Below are 21,414 nucleotides of genomic sequence, written 5' to 3'. Positions count from 1 at the left end.
TGCGGCTATTTTTTTTATCAATGCAGGCCTATTCGCACTGTAAATCCCCAATGATATGAAAATGAAATGAACTCATATGCGGGTAGTGACCTTGGCTGTGGGGGGGGGATTTGTGCCATTTTCGAAGACAGACGACTGAAACGAACGTTCATGAACTCATGCACAGCTGGCATATGGGCATCAATGCATGTAGTGACCTTGGTTGGTAGCTTACTGCCATTTTCGAAGACTGACAGCGGAAAGGAACGTTCATAAAATCCGTTAGTGCTACAAAACTTGTTTCGCGCGAGCTCAAAGTCCGGAGATTGGCACAGACATGCGCAGTGGTGCCTACTTATGGCCCCTCCCACAAATGACGCGTCTCAAAGTATTATCGTCAAACTACTTGAACTTCCACTCAATCTAAATACGAATTGGGTACAGGATTGCGGCTCGGCTGTAGAACCGCTTAGGTTGTCAACAGATAAGGGGACTGAAACAAGGACCAGAGTGCCCGCGGGCAGAGTACCTCCAGAGCCAATCGTGCCCAAAGTTTGGTCGCTATCGTGTGTCGGCAGTGAAGTATAGACATGGCGTCCAAGGCTGTGTTTGTGCTGGTGTGCTTAGTTGCAACTTGCAAGCTGACGATCGTTCTGGGAGCAGGTAGGCTAGGTTCAAATGAACCGTTTATTACTCTTTTTTTCCTAAATGATGTTTTACCACGTATGAAGTACATTTACATAACTGGTAGCACAGTTTAGAAAGATGCGCGAGCTTAGTTGGACAGTGTTCATTCATCGGCGCATCACTTTACAAATTCTGACTTTTTCCCCGGTCTCACTGATCCAATTAATTTGAAAAGAGCCCTCTCTACACGTTGGTAAAGGCACAGTTCATGATTTTAAAGCCATTTTAGAAAACAAATGGACTACATTTTTAAAATTGTATGTAGTCGAATTTTGCTCAGCCTGTCGAAAAACCTGTAATTGCATAAATATTTCTCGATTGGTTTTTGTCAAAGAAAGGTTTTCAGCCCAGATCTACAAAAAATGTTTTCTTTCTTTCTTGGTGCTTGCATGTGAACAAAGACTCCGGCACATGTGACGTAAACATTAACAAACCACGTACACCAGCGTTTGAGAAAAACCTTAAGGACGTAGCAGTTGAAGGTAAGATGACATCATGGGGGGATACCCGAATTCAATTCTTTAACTATCATATCCAGACGTCGTGTGCCCCCTTTTCATATCTCTAGAATGCTAGGTGTGTTTCCTACCTTGAAACTAGTCATCTTAAGGTGGTTATGATGAACCAGTAATCGCTTGCTGCAATTACGATTGATAAAATCACATTCCCATACAAGGCTCCTGCCTTTGTGAGAGAATACCCTTTTCGAGGAGTGGTAATTCTCACTTCTAAGGAAAGGGATTTTTTGAATCAATAAAATCTGAAGTTCAATTCTTGGTGGATAAAATTGAGTCCACCGTTCAAAATTACAGAGAACTCAACCTGTGTCTACGACGGTACGGAACCTATTTGAAATAAACGTGGACATCTAAATATAGCACACAAAAGTTGACCTTACAAACTGTAACTTTCTGTTTGCTGGATTCCGAGAACCTTGTTAGAAGGTCTTCTTAAAGCATTTTTATTTTCTTACATGTCCTACAAATTGATTTGAAGAAATAAAAAGCACTTATAAGTATTAAAAAGAAATGAAAAACAGCAAAAATAACTTCGTCCCACTGACTGACGATGTGCGTTGTTTCGTGATAAGAACAGAATCCGTCTCAAGCTAAAGGAGAACTAAATCGCTAAATTCTCCACCATCCAAACACAGCTGCCAAGCCAGACTACTGGAGGAAGCAGGCCAGGGAAACCATGAAGAATGCCATCAAGCTCGGGGAAAACCTGAACAAAAACACGGCCAAGAGCATCGTCCTGTTCATCGGGGACGGCATGAGCATACCGACCGTAGTCGGAGCCAGGATCCTGAAGGGGCAGAAGAACGATATGCCCGGGGAAGAGGGCTTCCTGTCCTTTGAGAAGTTCCCATACGTCGGAATGTCTAAGGTCAGATTTTGGGATTTGAGAGCAGATTTTATAATGCATTCATGTGTGATAGAGGACACAGCGAGACTGGCGTTCTTTAAAGCACATGCTTTGTTGAAGAAAATACGGAAACACTATCTTCCGTGAACAGAAGCACCCCCTCATCGGTTGAAAAGAGCTATTATGTTCATGTTCTTTGTAGCGATGCGAAAGCGTGCATTTCGTATCCGTTCGTGTACCAGTGAAGTTCAGTTTAGTACAGTTCCAAGCAAAGGAGCTAAGAAAGTTGCTACGTTGATAGGTGCAGTTCGAGGCTCATTGTGGACAAACACGTTGGATTATGAGTTACAAGTAATGAAGTTAGACAGTAGAATGTAAGCTTGCTATTTTGACAAAAAATCTTAGGATTTGCTGGAGATGTCCAAACATTTCCAACAGGACTCGGATTCTATTACTAGTCCATTTGCAAAAACTTGTACATTTCTGGCACTTTTTGCAAAAATCCGTGTCAAATACTCACATTCTGTAATTTCTGCTTATTCATAGAACTCATCGATCAGTACAGCTTTGGGGTTCCACTTAAAATTTCCACCCGTGAATTAAGTCTTCGTGCCACCAGATGCCATTTCTCTCCAAACGGGAAGACATAAACCCCTGCTTTAAACTTGTACTCTGCAAATTTATACAAATTATTTCCAACCTAAGGTGATAATGTGAAATCTCTTTTCCCAAAAGACCTACAACGTGGACATGCAAGTGCCGGACTGTGCCAGCACGGCAACGGCCATCTTGACCGGCGTGAAAACGAAGAGCCGGGTGTTAGGTCTGAGCGGCGCTGCGGTGCCCGGGGACTGCTCCTCGGCAGCAGGCAACGAAGTCAAGTCCATCCTCACCGAAGCAAAAGAAGCAGGTGGGCTTGTCTTCTGCCAAAACTAAACCCTTCAAAGGAATGCTATCAGAGAAAATCCGTTCATTTGGAATAGATTTCCATTAAGGTGCAGTGCTTGACACCCTACCAATGTTGCCGTGCAAACTGCTGATGCAAATTCACGATAAAAAACAACACATACCTCCCCCACCACAGAGCGTGGAAGAATCAATGCTGGACAAAGAGAGATGTTAAATTTTCCTAAAATGGGATTTTGTGCATTAAAGGTTGGAGCACCGGTATTGTGACAACTGCCGCCATAGTGGGCAACACGCCAGCGGCCGCCTACGCTCACAGCCCCGACGCCGAATGGAAACTAGAATCGCCCACTGGTTGTGCCGTGGACGACATCGCCAAACAGTTCGTGGGTGATGGCGTAGAAATTGACGTAAGACAACTCCGACTCGCGTTCTACATAAAGAGTGGCAAATTAAAGTTAGAAGGAAGTGTTTCCTATGGTCTGTAAAGTTAGGTAGGCCTATTACTTGATCGTAAATGTATTAAAACTTGCGTGGTGAATTTTACAGTAGACCTACCGGTACATTTCATAAATCAATTTTGAGAGGGGTAAATTTTGGATGAAAATTTAAAGGACGCCAACTTCACTCCATCGATGTGTGAATTACTAGAAACCCCAAAAAATTATTTGAAAAAATCGGCACTCGCGAAATTAAGCACGTGCACACGTTAAGCTGGTCGTCTTGAGAAAAGCACGATTCATTTCGATGTTGATGGTTGTGGTCGGAGGGCGTTGATTTCCTGCCGGTATCTACCCTTTGAGTAGACACGGAAGTACGTCACCTTTTCAGAAACTGCACTGTGTGAAACAACGTGTCATTTCAGCTAATCCATTCATCCATTACAGATACATCTCAGCTTTAATCTAGCAGCAGCTTTGGGAAGAAGATCTGTTTCATTCTATCGTGAGTAATGACCAATCGTATGTTTCCCGCAAGGTTGCTCTGGGAGGTGGTAGGTATTACTTCATGATGGATGACCAGCCAGACCCGGCCGACTCTGGCGTCACAGGAGGTCGCAGAGATGCTGACCTCATCGAGGCTTGGAAGACAAAGTACGGCAAACTAGGGAGTATGGCTTACGTCACCGACAAGGCAGCCCTGCAGTCTCTCAGTACATCCACTGATTACGTGCTCGGTAAGAAGGGACACAGAACTGAATAGAAATAAACGGAACGGCTGTGATGTAGACTAACCCTATGAGACGGGTAGCACTTAACCTCGTTCCCATGGGTATGATCTTGCCGCACCATGTTGGTTCCCACCATGCCTTGCACGATCTTAGTGAAGGAACGTGCATGCAGCCCATGGAGTCGAGGATGGGTGGCATCCATTGGAGATCAATGGTGGCATGAGGCTCACGCGCGATTGCTTAAACTAGACGCGCGTGTGTATTCGGCAAGTCACAATACCCTATTGGTTGAGTCGGCATGTAACGCGCACGTGCCACCTCTCTACAATGCTCGTGCCAGTCTCAGTAACGAGTTCCAATACGGGCGATTCACAATAGTGCGCTCCAAGAGTTTGCAATGCCTTGACCAATCACAACGCGCGAAATCTGTCGACCCTTTCCAAACGCGCATCTGGGTCGCCAGATTTCGCACATTGTGATTGGTCAACGCGTTGCAAACTCTTGGAGGCGCACTATTGTGAAACGCCCTTATTAAGGTTGCCACTGTGGTTGAAAGAACCAAACTCTGGTCTTTCTCATAGGGCTTTTCAGCAGGCTAGACATGTCTTACAACGAGGGCCGGTCGGTGAAAGAACCCAGCCTCTCCGAGATGGTGGAAAAAGCACTCCAGCTACTCCAAAACAAAAATCAAAACTACCTCCTTCTGGTAGAAGGTTTGTACACATTTTAGAATTTCCTATCCAAACAGTCACGGGGAGTGTGGTGGGTTTGTGGGCAACATAAGTAAAGTTTGAGCCTGTAGCGTGCATGTAAACGGCCCTGTGATCTGTTTCTCTGAGGTCAGGATCTAAACTAATTGTGTGGGTTGATTTTATCACCGCGTGTCCCCAGGCAAGACACTTTACCACTATAATTTAAAATAATACATGAATTATAACCAAAGTATAAATTATGTACATAGGGTCTTTGTAATAGCATTTCGTTTCATTTACATAAGTCACTTTTACTTTGGAAAGAATTCCTGGTACCTTTGCGCAAGCAAATGCTTTCAAATTTTAAGTCAAACTGAAGAGGGTTAAACTAAAAGTACTAGTTTTTTCACCTACCACCAGGAGCGCATATCGACACCGGTCATCGCCAGAACAAAGTGGGGCGTGCTCTTCATGAAACCCTTGCTATGGACAAGGCCGTCGAGAAGGTCGTGTCTATGACAAGCGACCTGGACACCATGGTCATTGTCACAGCCGACCATGGCCATACCATGACCATGGCTGGGTACCCCTGCAGAGGTCAAAACGTTCTGGGTAAGGACCCTTGATCTCGACTGCAAAAGTCGCCAGGTAGATTTGTGTACCATCCAGCGTGGCGTCTTCTCCACTTTTTAAAGCATGGTGGCGCTGTTGTTGTTTTAAAGGCGGCTAAAAGCAACTTTGTACTGTGAGATCTCCCCGGACAAAAGGATCCTCAGCTATGGGCGAATGTGGGCCTACCTCCTCGAAGCAGTTTTGAAGTCACGTTGATTTTACTTAAGGACTGGCTGTTATGTGTAAAAAGAGCAGACTTCCGCAAAAGCAACTTTTTCGCTTGCACTGCTGTCGTATAATAAAAGCAATGGTTGCCACCAATAAGAACACTGTCGCTCGTCCAGTGAGCTAAAAAAATCTTCGTCGCTGATGGAAATGTCCCCGTTTATTCTGGCCTCATTATGAGTAACGCCTCCTGTAGCATTTGAGAATAGATGTAAGATTGCTCTCCTTCACCAACAGGGAAGGTGTACGCAAAAGAAGAGTTTGCGCAGCTCAGTGACGGCAGATCGTACACTACGTTCGGATACGCGAATGGCCCGTCAGCCGTAGAAGTACAAAAAAGCTTCGTAGAAAAAGGTGGTCGACCCATCATCGATGACATTGACACAGGTGAGGTTTTGATTGGAAAGAATAGATAGACTGCTGGAAACTTTTTGGAAGCTGTTTCTTCCCAGTCCAAGTTTGAAAAGCCTTAAACCAAACCAAACTAAACAATAACAAAAAATAACAAAACAAACAAAAAAGAACAACAGAACGCTATCAACAACAAAAGACAAGACAAACAAAACAACTCAACAAAGTGCTATAAAACCACAAGAAAAACAGGAAGATCGATCGCAGGCAAGAGGCCTGTTTCACGCGAGTTGTAACAAAAAGAAGGTAAAACTTTCCAAAGGAAGCGTTTAATCAGTATAAGCCACAGACAGCAAGTAATATCTTGCGCACTTTTAATTAAAATATCCTGCTGCAGCAGCTGCATATGGAAATCAAAACCACTCGCGATCTTGCAGCAAAGATTCATTTTGTAGAGGTGACGAGGGGTTGAAGTAATCCCGCACCAAAGCTGAGCAATCATGTCGATTTTTTTCCCTCTCTTTCTGAGCAGAGGATCTGGACTACCAGGCCCAGTCTCTGGTCCCCTTAGCTGAAGAGACAAACGGTGGGGAGGACGTGCAGATTTTCGCCAGCGGTCCGCACGCTCACCTGGCCCAAGGTGTTCACGAACAGAGCTACATCAATACGCTGATGACGTATGGCGCCTGCCTGGGAAGATACAAGACACGTACGGGATGCTAGATCTGATATCGGCTAATATCCAACACGATTGCAGGCTGATTTTCCAAATTAACTCCGAGTCCAGCTTCAGTATCATAATTATCTACACTAATAAATATTCAGGCCGCATTTACAGAACGGGAAATTAATTTCTGTTGAGGAACATGGGTCTCTTCTGAAACCAAACCAGTTACGAAGCCAAAATTTGGAAAACGATTTTATCATCAGCCGTGTTAAACACAGTAGTTTCAAAATGTCAATTCTACATTCACGAATGTACATATCACGAATCAAACAGGAAAACATCTATCGAATTGAAGCCTTCAAGGTTGATGAGACCAATATCTCTTCCCAAGCACATTAAGATACGCGTTTTACACCAATTATGCAGCTTCACTTTTGTATTCCTTAGAGAACATTTGTTATACAGTTGTAAATTTTTCACAGCACTACAATCATAACCTGTGAAAACCCCCATCGTGAAAAGTTGGATTTTGTATTTATGTTCGATGAAGTTAATGATGTTCTTGACCTTGGATTTATCAGTGTATTTAACTTGGAAGGTAAAATTATTACAGGATTTAAGTCAAAGTGTAAAAACTTCGTGGGTGTGGTTAAAAACTGTTTAACCCATAGCCATTTTTAAAAACTTAATTTGTAATGCGCTACTGTTAATATCATGAACTGGACATTAAAATGTCAGCAATCACCACTCCTATCATGCAGTCGGTTTGTTAATAATACCACAAGTAAGAAGAGACTGAATTATTTGAGTATTAAAACGACCATCCGATGAAACTAGACCACAAAATATCACTGAAAAATGCATAAATAAAAAAGCCAGGCACGCGGGAGATGAGACACAACTATGGTTATCGCGCATACGCGATGCGCCCGGCGCGGTTTTGCGCTCCATGGATGAGAGAGGAGTCGGTCGGTTGCCATGGCAACGGAACCTATGTCATTCCCAAGTAATACGGCCTGATTTTCAAGCTGGAACACGTGCTCTCGAGCGCCTTCTACTTCATACTGCGTGCGGACGTGGCAGTCAACTCTCATTAAAACAAGGCCGCTCGGACAGCCGAATTTGTTCTAATCAGAGCCTTGCAATAAAAGGACTGAGACGCTTAAGACCCTAAGAATTCGCTCATAACAACAATATTTTGTCATCAAGTGTTCACGATCTCAGTCATTCTTTTCAGAACTCAAACGTTAGGGATTTGGTGCCAGTGATTCACAAGATGATCCAAACCATACGCAGACGGCCTTTTCTTGTTTTTTTTTCTCTTTGTTGTAAACTTCAGCAATGAGTCAGCAAATTACGAGGCTTCAAGGAAAACACGACGGATAATTAGTTCCCTTCCCCATCTTGTATCCCTGTCGACAAAAACCATTCACAGTGAAAATAAGCGTTGTGATCTACAAGTTCGTTAACTTAAAGCCAGATAAAATACCGACTGAATTTATCCTTTGTGGAAACATTCATTATGAAAACAACTCCCTGTAAGATCTTATAGAAAACAGTATTTGTGTCCTGAAATCTGTGCAAACTGTCCCCATGGCTTGGTGCCAAGGCTTTAGGCCTAAGCAAATATTGAACCAGCCACTAAACACCATCCGTGTTTACCTGGTCGCCTGGAATGGCAGGCTTGTCACAAAAGGCTCACTCAAGCGAATCGCTCGAACACAACTCTCAAGGCCGGGCGGCCATGATAGATGTATCGATCCGGTTTGTCAACTACACAGTCAAACGCATGCACGTCACGTCGGCAGGCTTCAAAAATCCAGACAGTTCATCTTCTATGCTAGAGCTGATGTCGAAAGCGACCATACGAGAATTTCTAGGAAGTCTCTTGGGCAGGTAACCTCTCCTGCACTAGAAGTGACAAAGGATTTGATGTCGGACGAAAACACCATTTACAACGCCAAACAAACAACGCATCTAAATCTTCTCTACAACTTGGCATCGGCTGGATCTGGCGGTTTGGCCGGATGTTTTACAACATCATTACACACATGAGATCATTGTTCAAGGCCTTCCTCTATCACGGAACTAGCATCTGAAAGATTTCGTGTCAATCGAAAACAGCTAGGAAGACCCCCCTTCTGAATGACTTCGAGATCGCAGTAGCACGTGAAAGTTGATCGACAGGATGTGATATACAGGATTTTTTTCAACATAACTCTGCGTGGTCCTTTTCTCGTTGGGTAGGCCTACTAAGCAGTGACCGTCGATCTTAATCATACATGATTATGTAGGTGCATAACGACAGGCGGATAGCTGGTCTACTATAGTTCACGAAATGGTGCAAACGACAGTCTGGACTTAGCTCTGTATGGACACTCGCCGTAAGTTACTAGCCATCATGGGTTTGATGATGTCGAATACGCGTGGCCTGAGACTGGGGGCGTTTGTTACTCTATCAATCGCTTGGGCTTCTGGATTGATTTCTGGAGAAATCAACACAGGTAACAAATATTTGTGATGTTCATAAAGTAGCAATTACTGGATATGGGGCCAGTCCCCGACAAAGTGAGGCAGCGACCGAGTTACTTGCTTTGCTATATAGAAAAAAAATTATGTCAGAAAGACAAACTGGATGATATGAACAAGACAGTGTCCAAAACCAAAGTGGACTTTTTACACTTAAAAGGTTATTTTAATCATGATTTCAAACGGAAAGTTTTGAAAAACATACATGTGAAATTAATTCATTCCATTGGAGTCTTTAGATATGCAATCCAATGAAGTACGAGTTGACCTGTTCCCGTGCATATGTTTGATTGTTATAATTTCAACCTTTCTTATTAGTTGTTCTATTGGACGCACGACCCTTTTGGATCGAAGTTCAGTTTGACTAAATAAATAATGACTACAATTTATCCTCTATTATACAGACCAGAATTCAATCAGATTGGTCAACGGGTCGACAGTCTATCAAGGGCGAGTGGAGATTTACCGGAACGACACGTGGGGTCGAATCTGCGACTCCGGGTGGGGCATGGACGACGCGTACGTGGCGTGCCGGCAACTCGGCTACGGTACGGCCAAGAACGCCACGGGTGGGACTAGTTTCCCTCCAGGCGGCGGTCTGTACTGGATGGACCGGGTTGCGTGCGACGGCGAGGAGGAGAGCCTGGCTAAGTGTTCATTCGACGGGTGGGGAGTGATCTCTGGCTGTCCGCTCAGAGACACCGCTGCGGGTGTCGTCTGCCAGGCCTATGAACCGACAGGTATATATTAACCATCGGGGTTGTTTTGGTCACATGAGCAAAACAGACAATAGAAATATTTTTGAATTCACAAACTTCGAAGCTTAATCATAAAAGTCACAGTTGATAACCAACTTGAGACTTTCCAGAATTTATTGAACTGTTCTTTGATCTGCCCTCTTTTCTCGTTCCCGATAGATGCAGTCACCATCCGTTTAGAAGGCAGCTCCAACTCCTACGAGGGGCGTGTTCAGGTCTTCTATAGTGGGGCGTGGGGCACGATATGTAGCGACCACTGGGGGCTGGCCGAGGCCAACGTGGCGTGTGGACAGCTTGGCTTCGATGGTGTACAGGTGTGGGCGATGGTAGAAACTTTACCAGAAGGGGAAAGTTGATAAGTGCCTGTTGCATGACAAAGCTACAGGATGGAAACTGCTGCATTTTCGTGTGTGACGATTAGGTGTAGCCTTGGAACAAGTCGCTGGACATTCTAACAACATGCTAGAACGTTTCGTCAGACCTCTCTCTGCTTCTTTGTCAACATCCACATACACTGCAAACACTGGAGTGTTAAATTTAACACCCCGGGTGTTATCACAGGACTACATCAACACTTTTCACTGGTGTTCTACGTTTTGGTGTTATTTGGTGTTACGTTTAACACACTCCAGAGCACTGTAACACTTACAGGTGTCCCTAATAACACCAGTGGTGTTAAAGTAACACCTTATGGTGTGGTCATCTGATAACATCAAAAAGTGTTGATTTTGACACCAGAGCTTTTGCAGTGTGCATGCGTTCCATTAATTAAAAAAAATAACAACCCATCAAAATATGTTTCTATTGCAGGTGGCCACCGACGCCAAGACTTTGTTTGGTGCGGACTTGACCAGCCCCATGTACTTATCAGGACTAAGATGTCAGGGCATTGAGACTAATCTAGCCCAGTGCGCCCGAGACGGCTGGTTGGACGACAAGTGCAGCGGTCAGGACTGCGACGCAGGCGTAGTCTGCATCTCCGAAGACACACCAGGTGAAATCTACGTAGAGAACTCTGATCGTAAAACATTTGAGAAAAATGTTCCCTGCGAACTTTGGCGGATTTTTTAGGGAAAGCAAAACCCAGTCTTTACTACTTTTTAATGAACTTACATCTCCTTAAAAGTTGTACCATATACTGAAGCATTTGGGGAGATTTTGGGAGTTTGGTTGATTTGACTACAGTCAAATTAACACTGTCTGACTTTAGCTTGGTCGATAATATTATGAAAGTGTCTTTGCTGCACGATGTAGGTTTTTCCACCGTGCATTTCGGCTCATCCGCGCTGGAAATTACGCTTCCAATAACCTGATTGTTCGAATCCTTTCGCGGCACCTTCAACGATTTTGATAGGCTGCCAGTTCGCACTGACTTTGATCTGAAAACTAGCTCATCTGTAAACAAACAAACAAACAAAATTAATAACTGAAGGTAAACCTTCAAGACATTTCATTAAATTGTATCATATGCAAAATTTGACGTTTGAATCAGAGTATCGTAAGATAAATCTCTTGGGACACCGTACTTTTTTTTCTGCCAATAGCGGACGGAGACCTCCGCCTTACCGGGGGCAGCACGGCATCGGCCGGCCGGCTAGAGATCTACCATCTCGGTGTCTGGGGCACCGTGTGTGACGACGATTGGACAGAGAATGCAGCCACGGTAGCCTGCAGGGAGTTGGGGTACAACGGGGTTGAATTTGCGTTGGACCACACTGGTAAGTATGATCACAATACAGAGTGAATTCTGTCAGTCATTGAGGCTAGAGAAAGGAAAGGACGTCAGTCATTGGGGCTAGAGAATGGATATTTGACGGTTGAAAAAACTTTCTTCGGTGACGTGTTAAGACTTAGTACAAAATTATAAGCACGTCTTTGAAGGGCAAAATGCAAAATTCAACATAAAAAGGCTTCATAGTCGCTAACACAAGCTAAAGAATTTGAGTAAAACCAAGTACATTACTTTCAAACGATTTCTGTCTTCCCGAGTACAGCAACATTGGCATTATTTTGCCGCCTCATCAGATAGGCGGATCATCATACCGACAGTGACTGTACCGCTTTACCCATCCTTCTACTGCAGATTACGGCAGACACACGGGTACCATTCACCTAGACAACGTCCACTGCACGGGTCGTGAGTCCCGTCTCACGTACTGTTCGCACAACGGGTGGGGAGAACATAACTGTGTCCACTCGGAAGATGTGACTCTGAGATGTGCCGATGAAAGCCCCGATCCGGCGCCTCCATCAACAGGTAAGAGCAAGAACAGCGTATTTCTCGAACTTTTCAATTTGTGGCCTATACCTACACACATCGAAGACCACTGTTCAATCTTCTTCCTCGCCTGTCGTCTTCCTTGCTCAAAAAAAGAATCGATATATTAAAAACAATGACGTGAAACTGCTTATAAAAAGACCGAATAAATGCCTCCGTCTTCACCCGTTTCAAAAAAAGACGCGGTACCCCAAAGAGCACGTCTCAATTATCCTCAATGCCATGGAAGCATTATCGGTAATCGATTTTTTTATCACCATTCACAATTTGTGACAGAGTAGCTGAGTATTACATTAGTCCTACAGCACTCTACTGTTCTCTGCTACGTTCTTTAGGTCAATTTTAACAACAGTGAACCAAAACATGACGCAGTGTAGTCTCCTTTCCACTTGGTTTAATAAATGATTTTATATTACTTGATGGACAATGGAAGGAAACTGCACAATCCAAGTTGAATCCAGTTGAACACGGATGAGAAGAACACTGTTCATACATGGTCACGTTTCTAACAAGGACAATTTTAAGTCCCAAGTCTTTATTTTTCCATTTCTTATCATACAAGGTAATTATTATAACGAGGTAATTTGTAAAGTCTCAAGGACCTTGTTATAACAGACTTCCACTGTATCCTATACTAATGGACATGTGTCAACCTGATGTGAAATTTTAAGAATGACTCTCTGCTTTCTTCTTTGACCAGGCACCATTAGTTTGCCCATGAGTTCAATCATAGGAATCATCATAGCGTGTAGTGTGATCGTCTCCTGCGCTTTGATGATCGTCCGCTATCTCCACTACCGGCAAAAGATTTCGCTGACGGCGAATCGGAACAACAGGGTCCGAGCTCTGAGCCGGCCAGATTCGGCGAACTCGTTCCGCTACCCGCTACGGGGCAGCTCCGGTTTGTTCTTGGTCAACGGGATGCGTGTCGACCCGACCTTGCCACCGCACGGCCTGGAGCCGCCGGACTACAGCAGCAGTCCCTGGAAGCCGCCCGAACTCCCCCAGGAGCCGCCGCCGTCTTACGAGGCCACGGTGGCCCATTATCCGGAAGCTCGCACGGATGGCGTGTCGTCGCCGGTGGCACCGGATTACGACGCGACGCTCCTGCCGAACGCAGTCGACTTTGGACAGCAGCCCAGCCCGTATCAACGGCGCCATGGTCTCGGGGAATCAGTGTCCTCGTTTGAACCGACGAGTACACCTCCCAGCAGTCCCATGCCTCCCGTGGATTAATTCTGTCTTTCATACCGTTCAAACTCTATCGTGCCAGACACCTACCAAAGTCTTTGAGCAAAACTTTCAAGGAGCATGTCAAGTCCCACGCAAAAGTAACAGTGGCTTGGCTCCAATTTTCTCTCCCCTAAAAACCTCCAGGCGAATACAGAGAAGAATCTGGAGATGTGGAAGTGGATTTCAGTTTTTGAGATATCTGTGACACATACAAGCTGTGTCTTGGTACTCTACACAAATCTGAGGTACAATGTGCTGGCGTTACTGGACAATCTCCGGGACAATCTCCCGGACAATCTCCTGAACGTACTCTAATTATTGTGTGCTTACGTGCCCTCCCGAACTTAAATGGTTTTAAACACTTCAGATTTTTAAAGCCTGGTTTTGATAGTAATGTCAAAGTTAGCGATGTTTAAACTTCTTTTCTTTGTAAAACAATGATTCTAAAGAATTATGCAAACTCCTTCCGTCTAACGGTGTTGCTGAGAATAATAGAAGTGTGGTTGATTTTAATTTTGAAAGAGTAACCTATTTCTAAATTCCATCTACTGACAACTTTCCGTCCAGTGACATATTTGACAAAATTAGGATCTGAAAAGTAAGTATTCTTTTCATATTAAAGCAATTTCAGTTGAGCAAGTAACCTTTTCCTGACTGGTTTTCCTACACGTATACACTACTAGGCTCTTTTATGTGCACTGCATTTTCCTACTTGATTAATCTACTTTGTCTCAACACCATTAGCCCTTGACAACTGCTGAGCTCAAGTAAAAATGTATGCATTTACATTATGCGGCCAGTCATTATTCATTGGCACACCTGGGAATCCCTGAGCCCCAAGCTGGACCAAGAGAGGGCGCAATTTTCCCAGCAATGGCAGCTCCTTGGTCGGAACTGCACTTCGCTGGTTCACAGACAACTATAAAAAGCATGTGTTAGTGTCGCATGGCTACCAACACTCCCCACCAACATGGCTTTCTTATCCAATGAGGGGGTGCTTCTGCTCGAGGGAGATTCTCCCAGGATACACTCAAAACAGTCCCATCTTGAACTTAGACTGAAACGATTGATGCATTCAGGACCATTCTTTTTTTCCTGTAGTTTCTTGGTATACAAACTCCCCACTCAACTTATGGAAATACAATTAGTTATTTTAAATTCAAAAAGTATTAAACAAGTGCATGGTTAGAGTGTTTTGGATCTCAATCGACATTTAAAAAAATGCCCATCAGTTCTGGATTTTTTCGATGTGCATTTGTGGAAATATCTACAACAGAATATCTACAAAGGCATTGTCTGGCTTATGGTTACTGCAGTACTGCCTGCTGAGCATTTCCGTCCTTGTCGACTGGCTTCATTCCATGAATGAGAGCAAATTCCCTCTTCAAGAAGGCATACAGGACGTCGGTGGCAAGAAATATCTGTGAATTAAGAAGCATCAAGGGAAATAAAAATCTGTTCCTAGCCATTGTGGATCAGGCTGGTGATGTTGACTGGATATTAACGACTAGGAATACATCTCCAACCGAAAGAGATTGAAGTCTAACCCAGGTAAATCTCCAGCTTATGTCATTTCCCGTTTATGCTCCTAGGTGGAGACAGCAGTGGCGTAACTGAGGTACATTTTGCAGGGGGGCACTTGAAGGCCCTCATATTCTAGAGGGGGGCACTCAATGGGTTCATTCACAGTTAAAATGCTTACCAAGGTGGACAGGGACTAGTTTTTTTTTCCCCTTCTTTAATTTCCGAGTGGGAGGGAGTCACAGGCCTCAAGTTGGGAAGCATGCCTCCCATGCCCCTCCCAATTATTTTTGCCAGTGGGAGACTGACACCTGGGATAAAGAGGCTTGCCCATGGACACAACTCATAGCCAGCAGCTGGATTCGAACCCCTGACCCTCAAGTCAAAATCCCAAACCAGGAAATGGTACTTCCTATGAAAGTTGGTATACATGTACATGTACTTGGCCGTCAATTGGTCATTGCTCCAAGTCTGGAAAAAAATGATTGACGCCAAAATGTTTGATTGTCAGAATTACTGCAAGATCATGTCCCTTGTGTGGATTCAGAGGACACTCTGGAATATTTTACTAAGAAATAAAAGACCCAATCCAGACCTAATCCTGCTACCAGAAAAAGCCTTGCAAACCATCTTCTTTGGACTAATTGTGGGGAAACCACTAATATCTTCTGACGGTTTGTCTCACAGGGTCCAGCCCCTGTCTCCCTACCCGTGACTCGATCTTACTTGTGCCGTGTTGTACACGAGTGTGAAAGCAAAGAAGAAGTTGGCGTTGGCACTGCCCGAGTAGATCCACAGCTGCCAGAGGATGGGTGCCAAGACGGAGGACAGGACAAACATGACGCCTACCACCAAGGTGTTACGTAGATCTACAGAGATTAGAATGGAAGAACAAGATGGCTTTTGTCTTCAAAGGACGGTTCAAGAGCGACACTGATTTGTCTGACTCATTCATTTCTTTCTGTGAAGCATTAGACGTGTTCTGTTGGCTTAGCTCTCAGATTCACGAGTCTTAATCTTGAGTAAACCATCAGATCTTATGCCACAACAATTTATACGTTATCATTGAAACATTAAAGAAAATAATTATTAGTCATAAAATGTAAAGCTTTGCAATAGCATGTATTGATGAAAAAAAAGTTTCAGAGTCAAACCAATCAATGATGGCAAAGAAACATTTTACTGTGGGGCTGCCATAAAATAACATTAAAATAACATTAAAATAACATTAAAATAACATTCTATCAAACAAGAAGAAACTCGTTATATATAAACACAATCGTGTAAGGAGAGAAGACAAGGCCAACTGTAGGCATACATTTCCAAACGAAAAACTTATCAGAAAAGCCTTGAACGGACAGAAAACAGACAACAGGCAGGGGGACACGACGAGGTATAACACAGGTCAAGCAACAAACACTGGAACTGTGAAAAGGGACACAGCAAAAGAACAAGGAACCAATGATCTACAGTATATGAGGATCAAATGACAAAGAAGACAACAAGATCATGTGGAAAGATCTCCAGTCTTCGAGTCTCAAGTCCCTGGGTCTGGTCCAAACTGTGAGTATTGTATCCTTCCGCCACTTACAGTAGAAGGCGTGGGACCAGACAGGAAGCAGGGCGAGATAGACGGAGGTATCGCCAAATGCTGGGTAGGACTTGAAGATGGCCATGATGATGCACTGGATGTACATCATGAAGAGTGGGTGCTTCCTGATTGGGGTAAAAAAGTATCCGACTTCATGGAGCAAAAACTCAAAAAATGGATGAGAGATATTTTGTTAGCTGAATATTGTTTTACCAATGTCTGTCTCTTCTGATTTCATATGAGGAATCTTTTGGAAAGAACTGAACCCTTTTACATTATAAAAGCCAAAATGCTCTTTATGCAAATTACAAACAAAGCTCTTAGGCAAGATTTCTGGTCATTTCAAACTCAACTGAGCACAATCGAAGCAAAAGTAGATTAACCACATCAGAAATTGATTTGTTTGAATACGAAAAATGAATGAATGAGTCAACATGAAGTGTGACCCGTGGTCACTGGAAAACCCACTCACTCCTCTACCAACTCCGATATCAAGACCTAAAGTTGGCAGCATTTTCTCCAGTCAGTCACATATCTTTTACTGATTGTTCAACATGTCAGAATCTACAAATCTGCTCATTGTTTACCTCAGTTTGATAGCTAATGGAGCCGTGTAGATGAAGACATTGATCTGGTAGACCCACAAGAAAAAGTAGCGGAAATGCTCAAACATCTCAGTGAAAAAGTACCAGAACAGTCCCATGTTTGGGGTCAGGTTTGGCACCATCAGTCTGACAGAAAGAAAGATATAATGCACACTATATCATTGAAACATTCCGTTGTGGTCAGTGTGATTCAAAGCTGTAGGTCTTTGCGGTCCATACAGTCAAACTCAGCAATTTAACTGAAAGCGTAAGACTAGACTGACCACCGTCAAACTTTTGATAAAGATGGACCCAACAATGATCTGGTGGCATGGCTTGTGAAGAGAATGTATAGAAATAGAGCTTTGGTACCAGACTTTTCTATTCGTGTACTTGACATGTGCAGCACTGAAAAGGTTGACCCGGTAGCTTCATGGTTTCTCTGTCTTGGGTTGGATGGCTCTTAGGCCTGCCCCCCCCCCAAAATAGTTTGTCTCTGGTCAGACGGATGTTCCAGAATTGATTCGGCAACGCAGCTTCTTTTTTGCTTTCTCCAGGGTTGGAATGCGCAGATAATTGCAGACACACATAATCGAGTCATGGGGCTAGACCAGCTTCATTATGATTATAAGCTGACAACAAACAACTTTGTATCCATGGTCTGCTATCATTGCTGAACATCGATCTCGTTGGGATCTATAGCCCTGGGTAAAAGATCGAGCTGCCTGCAAAAATGTACAGGAAGTGCGGCAATAGAGGGCGCTATTGCAGCTCTCGCAAAGAAAAAAAAAGATTGTCGAGAAAAGAGAAAATTGAGGCGCAAGCTTGAAATAGATGCGTGCCCTGACCAGAGATTAAAGATTTCTTTTTGGGGGTCCTAGTACAGTTTTAAGATTTCACAATTTTTCCATCAATCCATGCCAAAATGAGAAAGGAAGGACAGGTACTTACATGCAGCCGTAGGTGGAGAAGAGAAAGTCCCAAGACTCCAACATGAGGAAGGAGAGTCCATGCAGGGAGCCAAGCCAGAACAGAAACATCACAGCGGTGGTCAGGTAAGACTTAACAGAGGGAGGGCTGAGATAGGAGACGGTGGACGATCTGGCCTGTGCCTAGCAGAGAATGAAATATTACAGGTAACCAATGGCTGTTACACCTGCTCAGCAAGGTGATGATTCCCTTGGGATGCGATTGTTAATTTGCCCGTGGCAGTTTGCATAATCATGAACTGATCTGTTATCGCATTTTTTGAAAATAAATTTCACCCTTATAGGACTACATCCAACTTTGAGAAGCTACGGGTATATGAAGAAAATGTAAGAAGAGGGGAAAGGAAAATGGATGTATGGTTCTGAAAAATATGTGGCAGTGTTGTAGCCCAGTTCATTGTATGTCCCCACAGGTGTGTTATGAGCCATTTATTCTTGAGTCAAGTCCCAAGCTATTCAAAGGAAACCATGGCAAAAGTACTCCTGTGTCTTTGTTCATCCTGCTCCTTGTGAACGGACTTGTGATAGAGCTTGCAACGGACTGGACTACATCACTGACCCACGATTGCTAGCTGCGGTCATTTACCTTCAAGTTGACCAGATGCATTGCACAAGGCACGACCATCATGGCTGGGTACAAAGATTGGTACGTTGCTGCCGCTAAGGCCAATGCGGCTGCGAGTCTGTACCCTGAACATGAGTACAAAAATGAAATATGCTTCATCAGATGTTTAAAGGCTTTTTTACTTCAATACTTGGCACTCTTCAGTTTGTGCATATATTTAACCCTTAACATTAACCTGATACACATGCACGGACCACATCGAGTATTCAGCTTATCTTATCTGTGGTCTGTCCATGTATGCTGTGGTCAGTGTATGTCCTTGGGACAGGCCAAAACTTAATATTAAACAGGGCATTTGAAGGTCAATGGTGTGCCTCTATTGAAATATTCATTGACAACTGACCTGAAAATTAATAATGTCACACTTTGTTCACAGGTGCGCTCTCTCCGGTGAGGGCTTGGATTGGGTCCCACCTCACTGCCAAGGGAAAGCGCACATGTAAACAAAGCACCATGCCATTATGTTAAAGATCTATTGAATCGCGTAGTTGTGGTGCGCTGTAGTAATTTTAATCGGTGAAAAAAAAGACCAATCCTGTCGGCGTTGACGTAAGGCATTCAAGTACATTTGCTGTCTTTGTTTTACTTTTCACCCCATTGAGGGGGGTCAAAGACCTTATCCAAAGTTTGCCCTACCTCTGGTCGTAAACAGAAAGACTGCAGCGACTGCTAGGTGAGTCATGACAAGGGTTGACTGACCCACGCAGGTGACTACGGTGTATGGATTCAACAAGTAACTAGAAATGAAATAATTCAACATATGCAAGATGACGAATAACCAGTGTCAAAACGATACTTATTCAAACAAACCCACAAAAAATGCCACAATATAAATGCTATAGAACCACTGAAGTACACAATTAATGCCTAGGGCTAAGGGATAGGAATTCCAGTTACAAATACTCACATTGAAGCTACGAGCCTAGGCAAGTTGTATATATCTGATTTCTTTATGAGCAGCCTGTCTGCATCCTTAGAGAACATCCCACTCTCCTTTGACTGAGTTAAAAGCTGCAAACAATGAATACCGTAGGTACTAAGTAATCAAATTACTAGTAATTTGTTAAATTTCTCAGTGCACGGTGCAGCCGCTTGAGATAAATTTGACGGTAAAAGTTTCATGAACAATTTTAACGTCAAGAAATACCCAAATTGAAATATAACGCATTACAAGAAAGTAAGTAATACAAAGGAACTCTTTTCCTGTAATGTAAGTTGTCATTTGTATGCGCTGGGTACAATATTCCAATCTACATTACGGGTCTATTGTACGGTGCTATCGATCGGTCCTGTAAGAAATCTCAGTCATCTTTACTTCACAACAAGCAAACTTACAAGATACTTCAGGCAGTGACCTGCGCCAGCATAAAGCAGCCAGGCAGTAATGAGGTCCAGTAGAACAAAGACGACAGGTACCAGCCGCGGGCTCGCTGACAACAGGTGGTGGAAGAAGTACAGTACAAAAGGTGTCTAGAAAACACAGACCCCAAATTTCTGTCAGTGCCCAGAATTGTCATATCTGACATGTCTTATTGCCACTGAAAAATGAGTGCTGGAAAAATGAGATGTCACAAAGAAGGCGTCAACTGGTTGAGAAAACATGATCCAGTGATAATAGTCCCTTAGTTAGACTAACGTTAGTTAATGAAGTTAGTCCTCACCTCATGAAATACATCACCTGCATAGGGAGAGATGCCATTCTGCAGAAGAGTAATTCCTTCTATCACTGTAGATAGACACACACAATAGAACAGCCAGTTACACACTTTATACTCTTTTTATCAACTTAATTAACCCAGCTTCCAGTCCATGCAACTTATATCAAGATTTCCATTGCAAATTAATGTTGAAACAATGGTTTCAAAATCAACTTTATCGATGATCAAGTACAACTTAAAACATGACAAGCACATAACAAACAACTAGTCCCAATTAAAAGGACCCTACAAATTACCTTTTTAAACATGGTAAACATTTGGACAAGGTTGCCCTACCATGACCAGTTTTGCAAGAATAACATGACAAAAAACCAGGCTGTCCCCAAATATACAATAAATCCCTCAACATAAAAGATACCTAGACTAAAAAATTTAAAACATGACAGCCATAACCATGATTACCCCATGGGAGCGGGGCGGACGTCGGACCCCACAGTTCTGTGGGTCATATGGGATAACCATGGCATGATAACACACATGGTACCAGTGTACCAGCATGACCAGTGTACTAATACTATGGTACCAGCATGCATGAGGCAGTGGCACTGTACATGCATACGTACACGGAGCAGTTTTATTTTTTTATTTAAATCATGCCATTTAATCTAGCTCACCTGATTTCCACGATGTTAAAGGCGTCGATATTTCTACTCTTTCTGCTAGCCACGAAGCCAAGGAAGAGTTAAAGAGAACAATTCTAACGGCAACGCCGAGAAAAATCGTGAATAGCATGGGCGCCGCCATTTTGAAACATTCATTTGTTTGCAATCTTTCACAATCTGCACATTAAAGAAATTTGTATTTACTACAAAATTTGAAGTGTCCCCAACAAAAGAATAATAGTTTCAATTTTTTATTTCTATTTTATTTCAACTTTGAATTACTGCACTATAAATTTCATTAACATACTTATTCACAGAAAAGACATTTTGA

At 43.3% G+C, this 21,414-nt stretch overlaps 3 protein-coding genes across 3 annotated transcripts; 2 read left to right on the top strand and 1 right to left on the bottom strand.

The window, feature by feature from the left end:
- The first annotated feature begins 421 nt into the window (after positions 1-421).
- LOC110974854 (alkaline phosphatase-like) lies at positions 422-7,402 on the top strand. The gene is made up of 10 exons (XM_087137560.1): positions 422-642; positions 1,068-1,148; positions 1,820-2,052; positions 2,767-2,941; positions 3,187-3,347; positions 3,916-4,114; positions 4,690-4,821; positions 5,221-5,412; positions 5,875-6,024; positions 6,521-7,402. Exons 1-10 carry the CDS (start codon positions 570-572, stop codon positions 6,709-6,711), a joined length of 1,587 nt encoding a protein of 528 aa, XP_086993686.1. The 5' UTR covers positions 422-569; the 3' UTR covers positions 6,712-7,402.
- Positions 7,403-8,328: 926 nt separating this feature from the next.
- LOC110974711 (scavenger receptor cysteine-rich domain-containing protein DMBT1-like) lies at positions 8,329-14,096 on the top strand. Its single transcript, XM_022226511.2, has 7 exons — positions 8,329-9,159; positions 9,589-9,924; positions 10,102-10,256; positions 10,753-10,936; positions 11,487-11,660; positions 12,026-12,199; positions 12,921-14,096. The coding sequence occupies exons 1-7, from the start codon at positions 9,027-9,029 to the stop codon at positions 13,454-13,456; spliced, it is 1,692 nt and encodes a 563-aa protein (XP_022082203.2). The 5' UTR covers positions 8,329-9,026; the 3' UTR covers positions 13,457-14,096.
- Positions 12,718-21,257, bottom strand: LOC110974715 (GPI-anchor transamidase component PIGU-like). Its single transcript, XM_022226516.2, has 11 exons — positions 21,096-21,257; positions 20,425-20,489; positions 20,099-20,233; positions 19,671-19,774; positions 19,400-19,500; positions 18,725-18,828; positions 18,101-18,261; positions 17,153-17,296; positions 16,566-16,690; positions 15,701-15,843; positions 12,718-14,874 (listed from the first exon to the last, which is right to left on the bottom strand). Exons 1-11 carry the CDS (start codon positions 21,223-21,225, stop codon positions 14,761-14,763), a joined length of 1,326 nt encoding a protein of 441 aa, XP_022082208.2. The 5' UTR covers positions 21,226-21,257; the 3' UTR covers positions 12,718-14,760.
- Between the last annotated feature and the right edge of the window lie 157 nt (positions 21,258-21,414).

Source organism: Acanthaster planci, linkage group LG06, assembly GCF_054643075.1.
Source record: "Acanthaster planci isolate LZ-2023a linkage group LG06, COTS_SCS, whole genome shotgun sequence".
In the NCBI taxonomy this organism is placed as follows: domain Eukaryota; kingdom Metazoa; phylum Echinodermata; class Asteroidea; order Valvatida; family Acanthasteridae; genus Acanthaster; species Acanthaster planci.
This window is presented reverse-complemented; position numbering and strand designations above follow the sequence as displayed.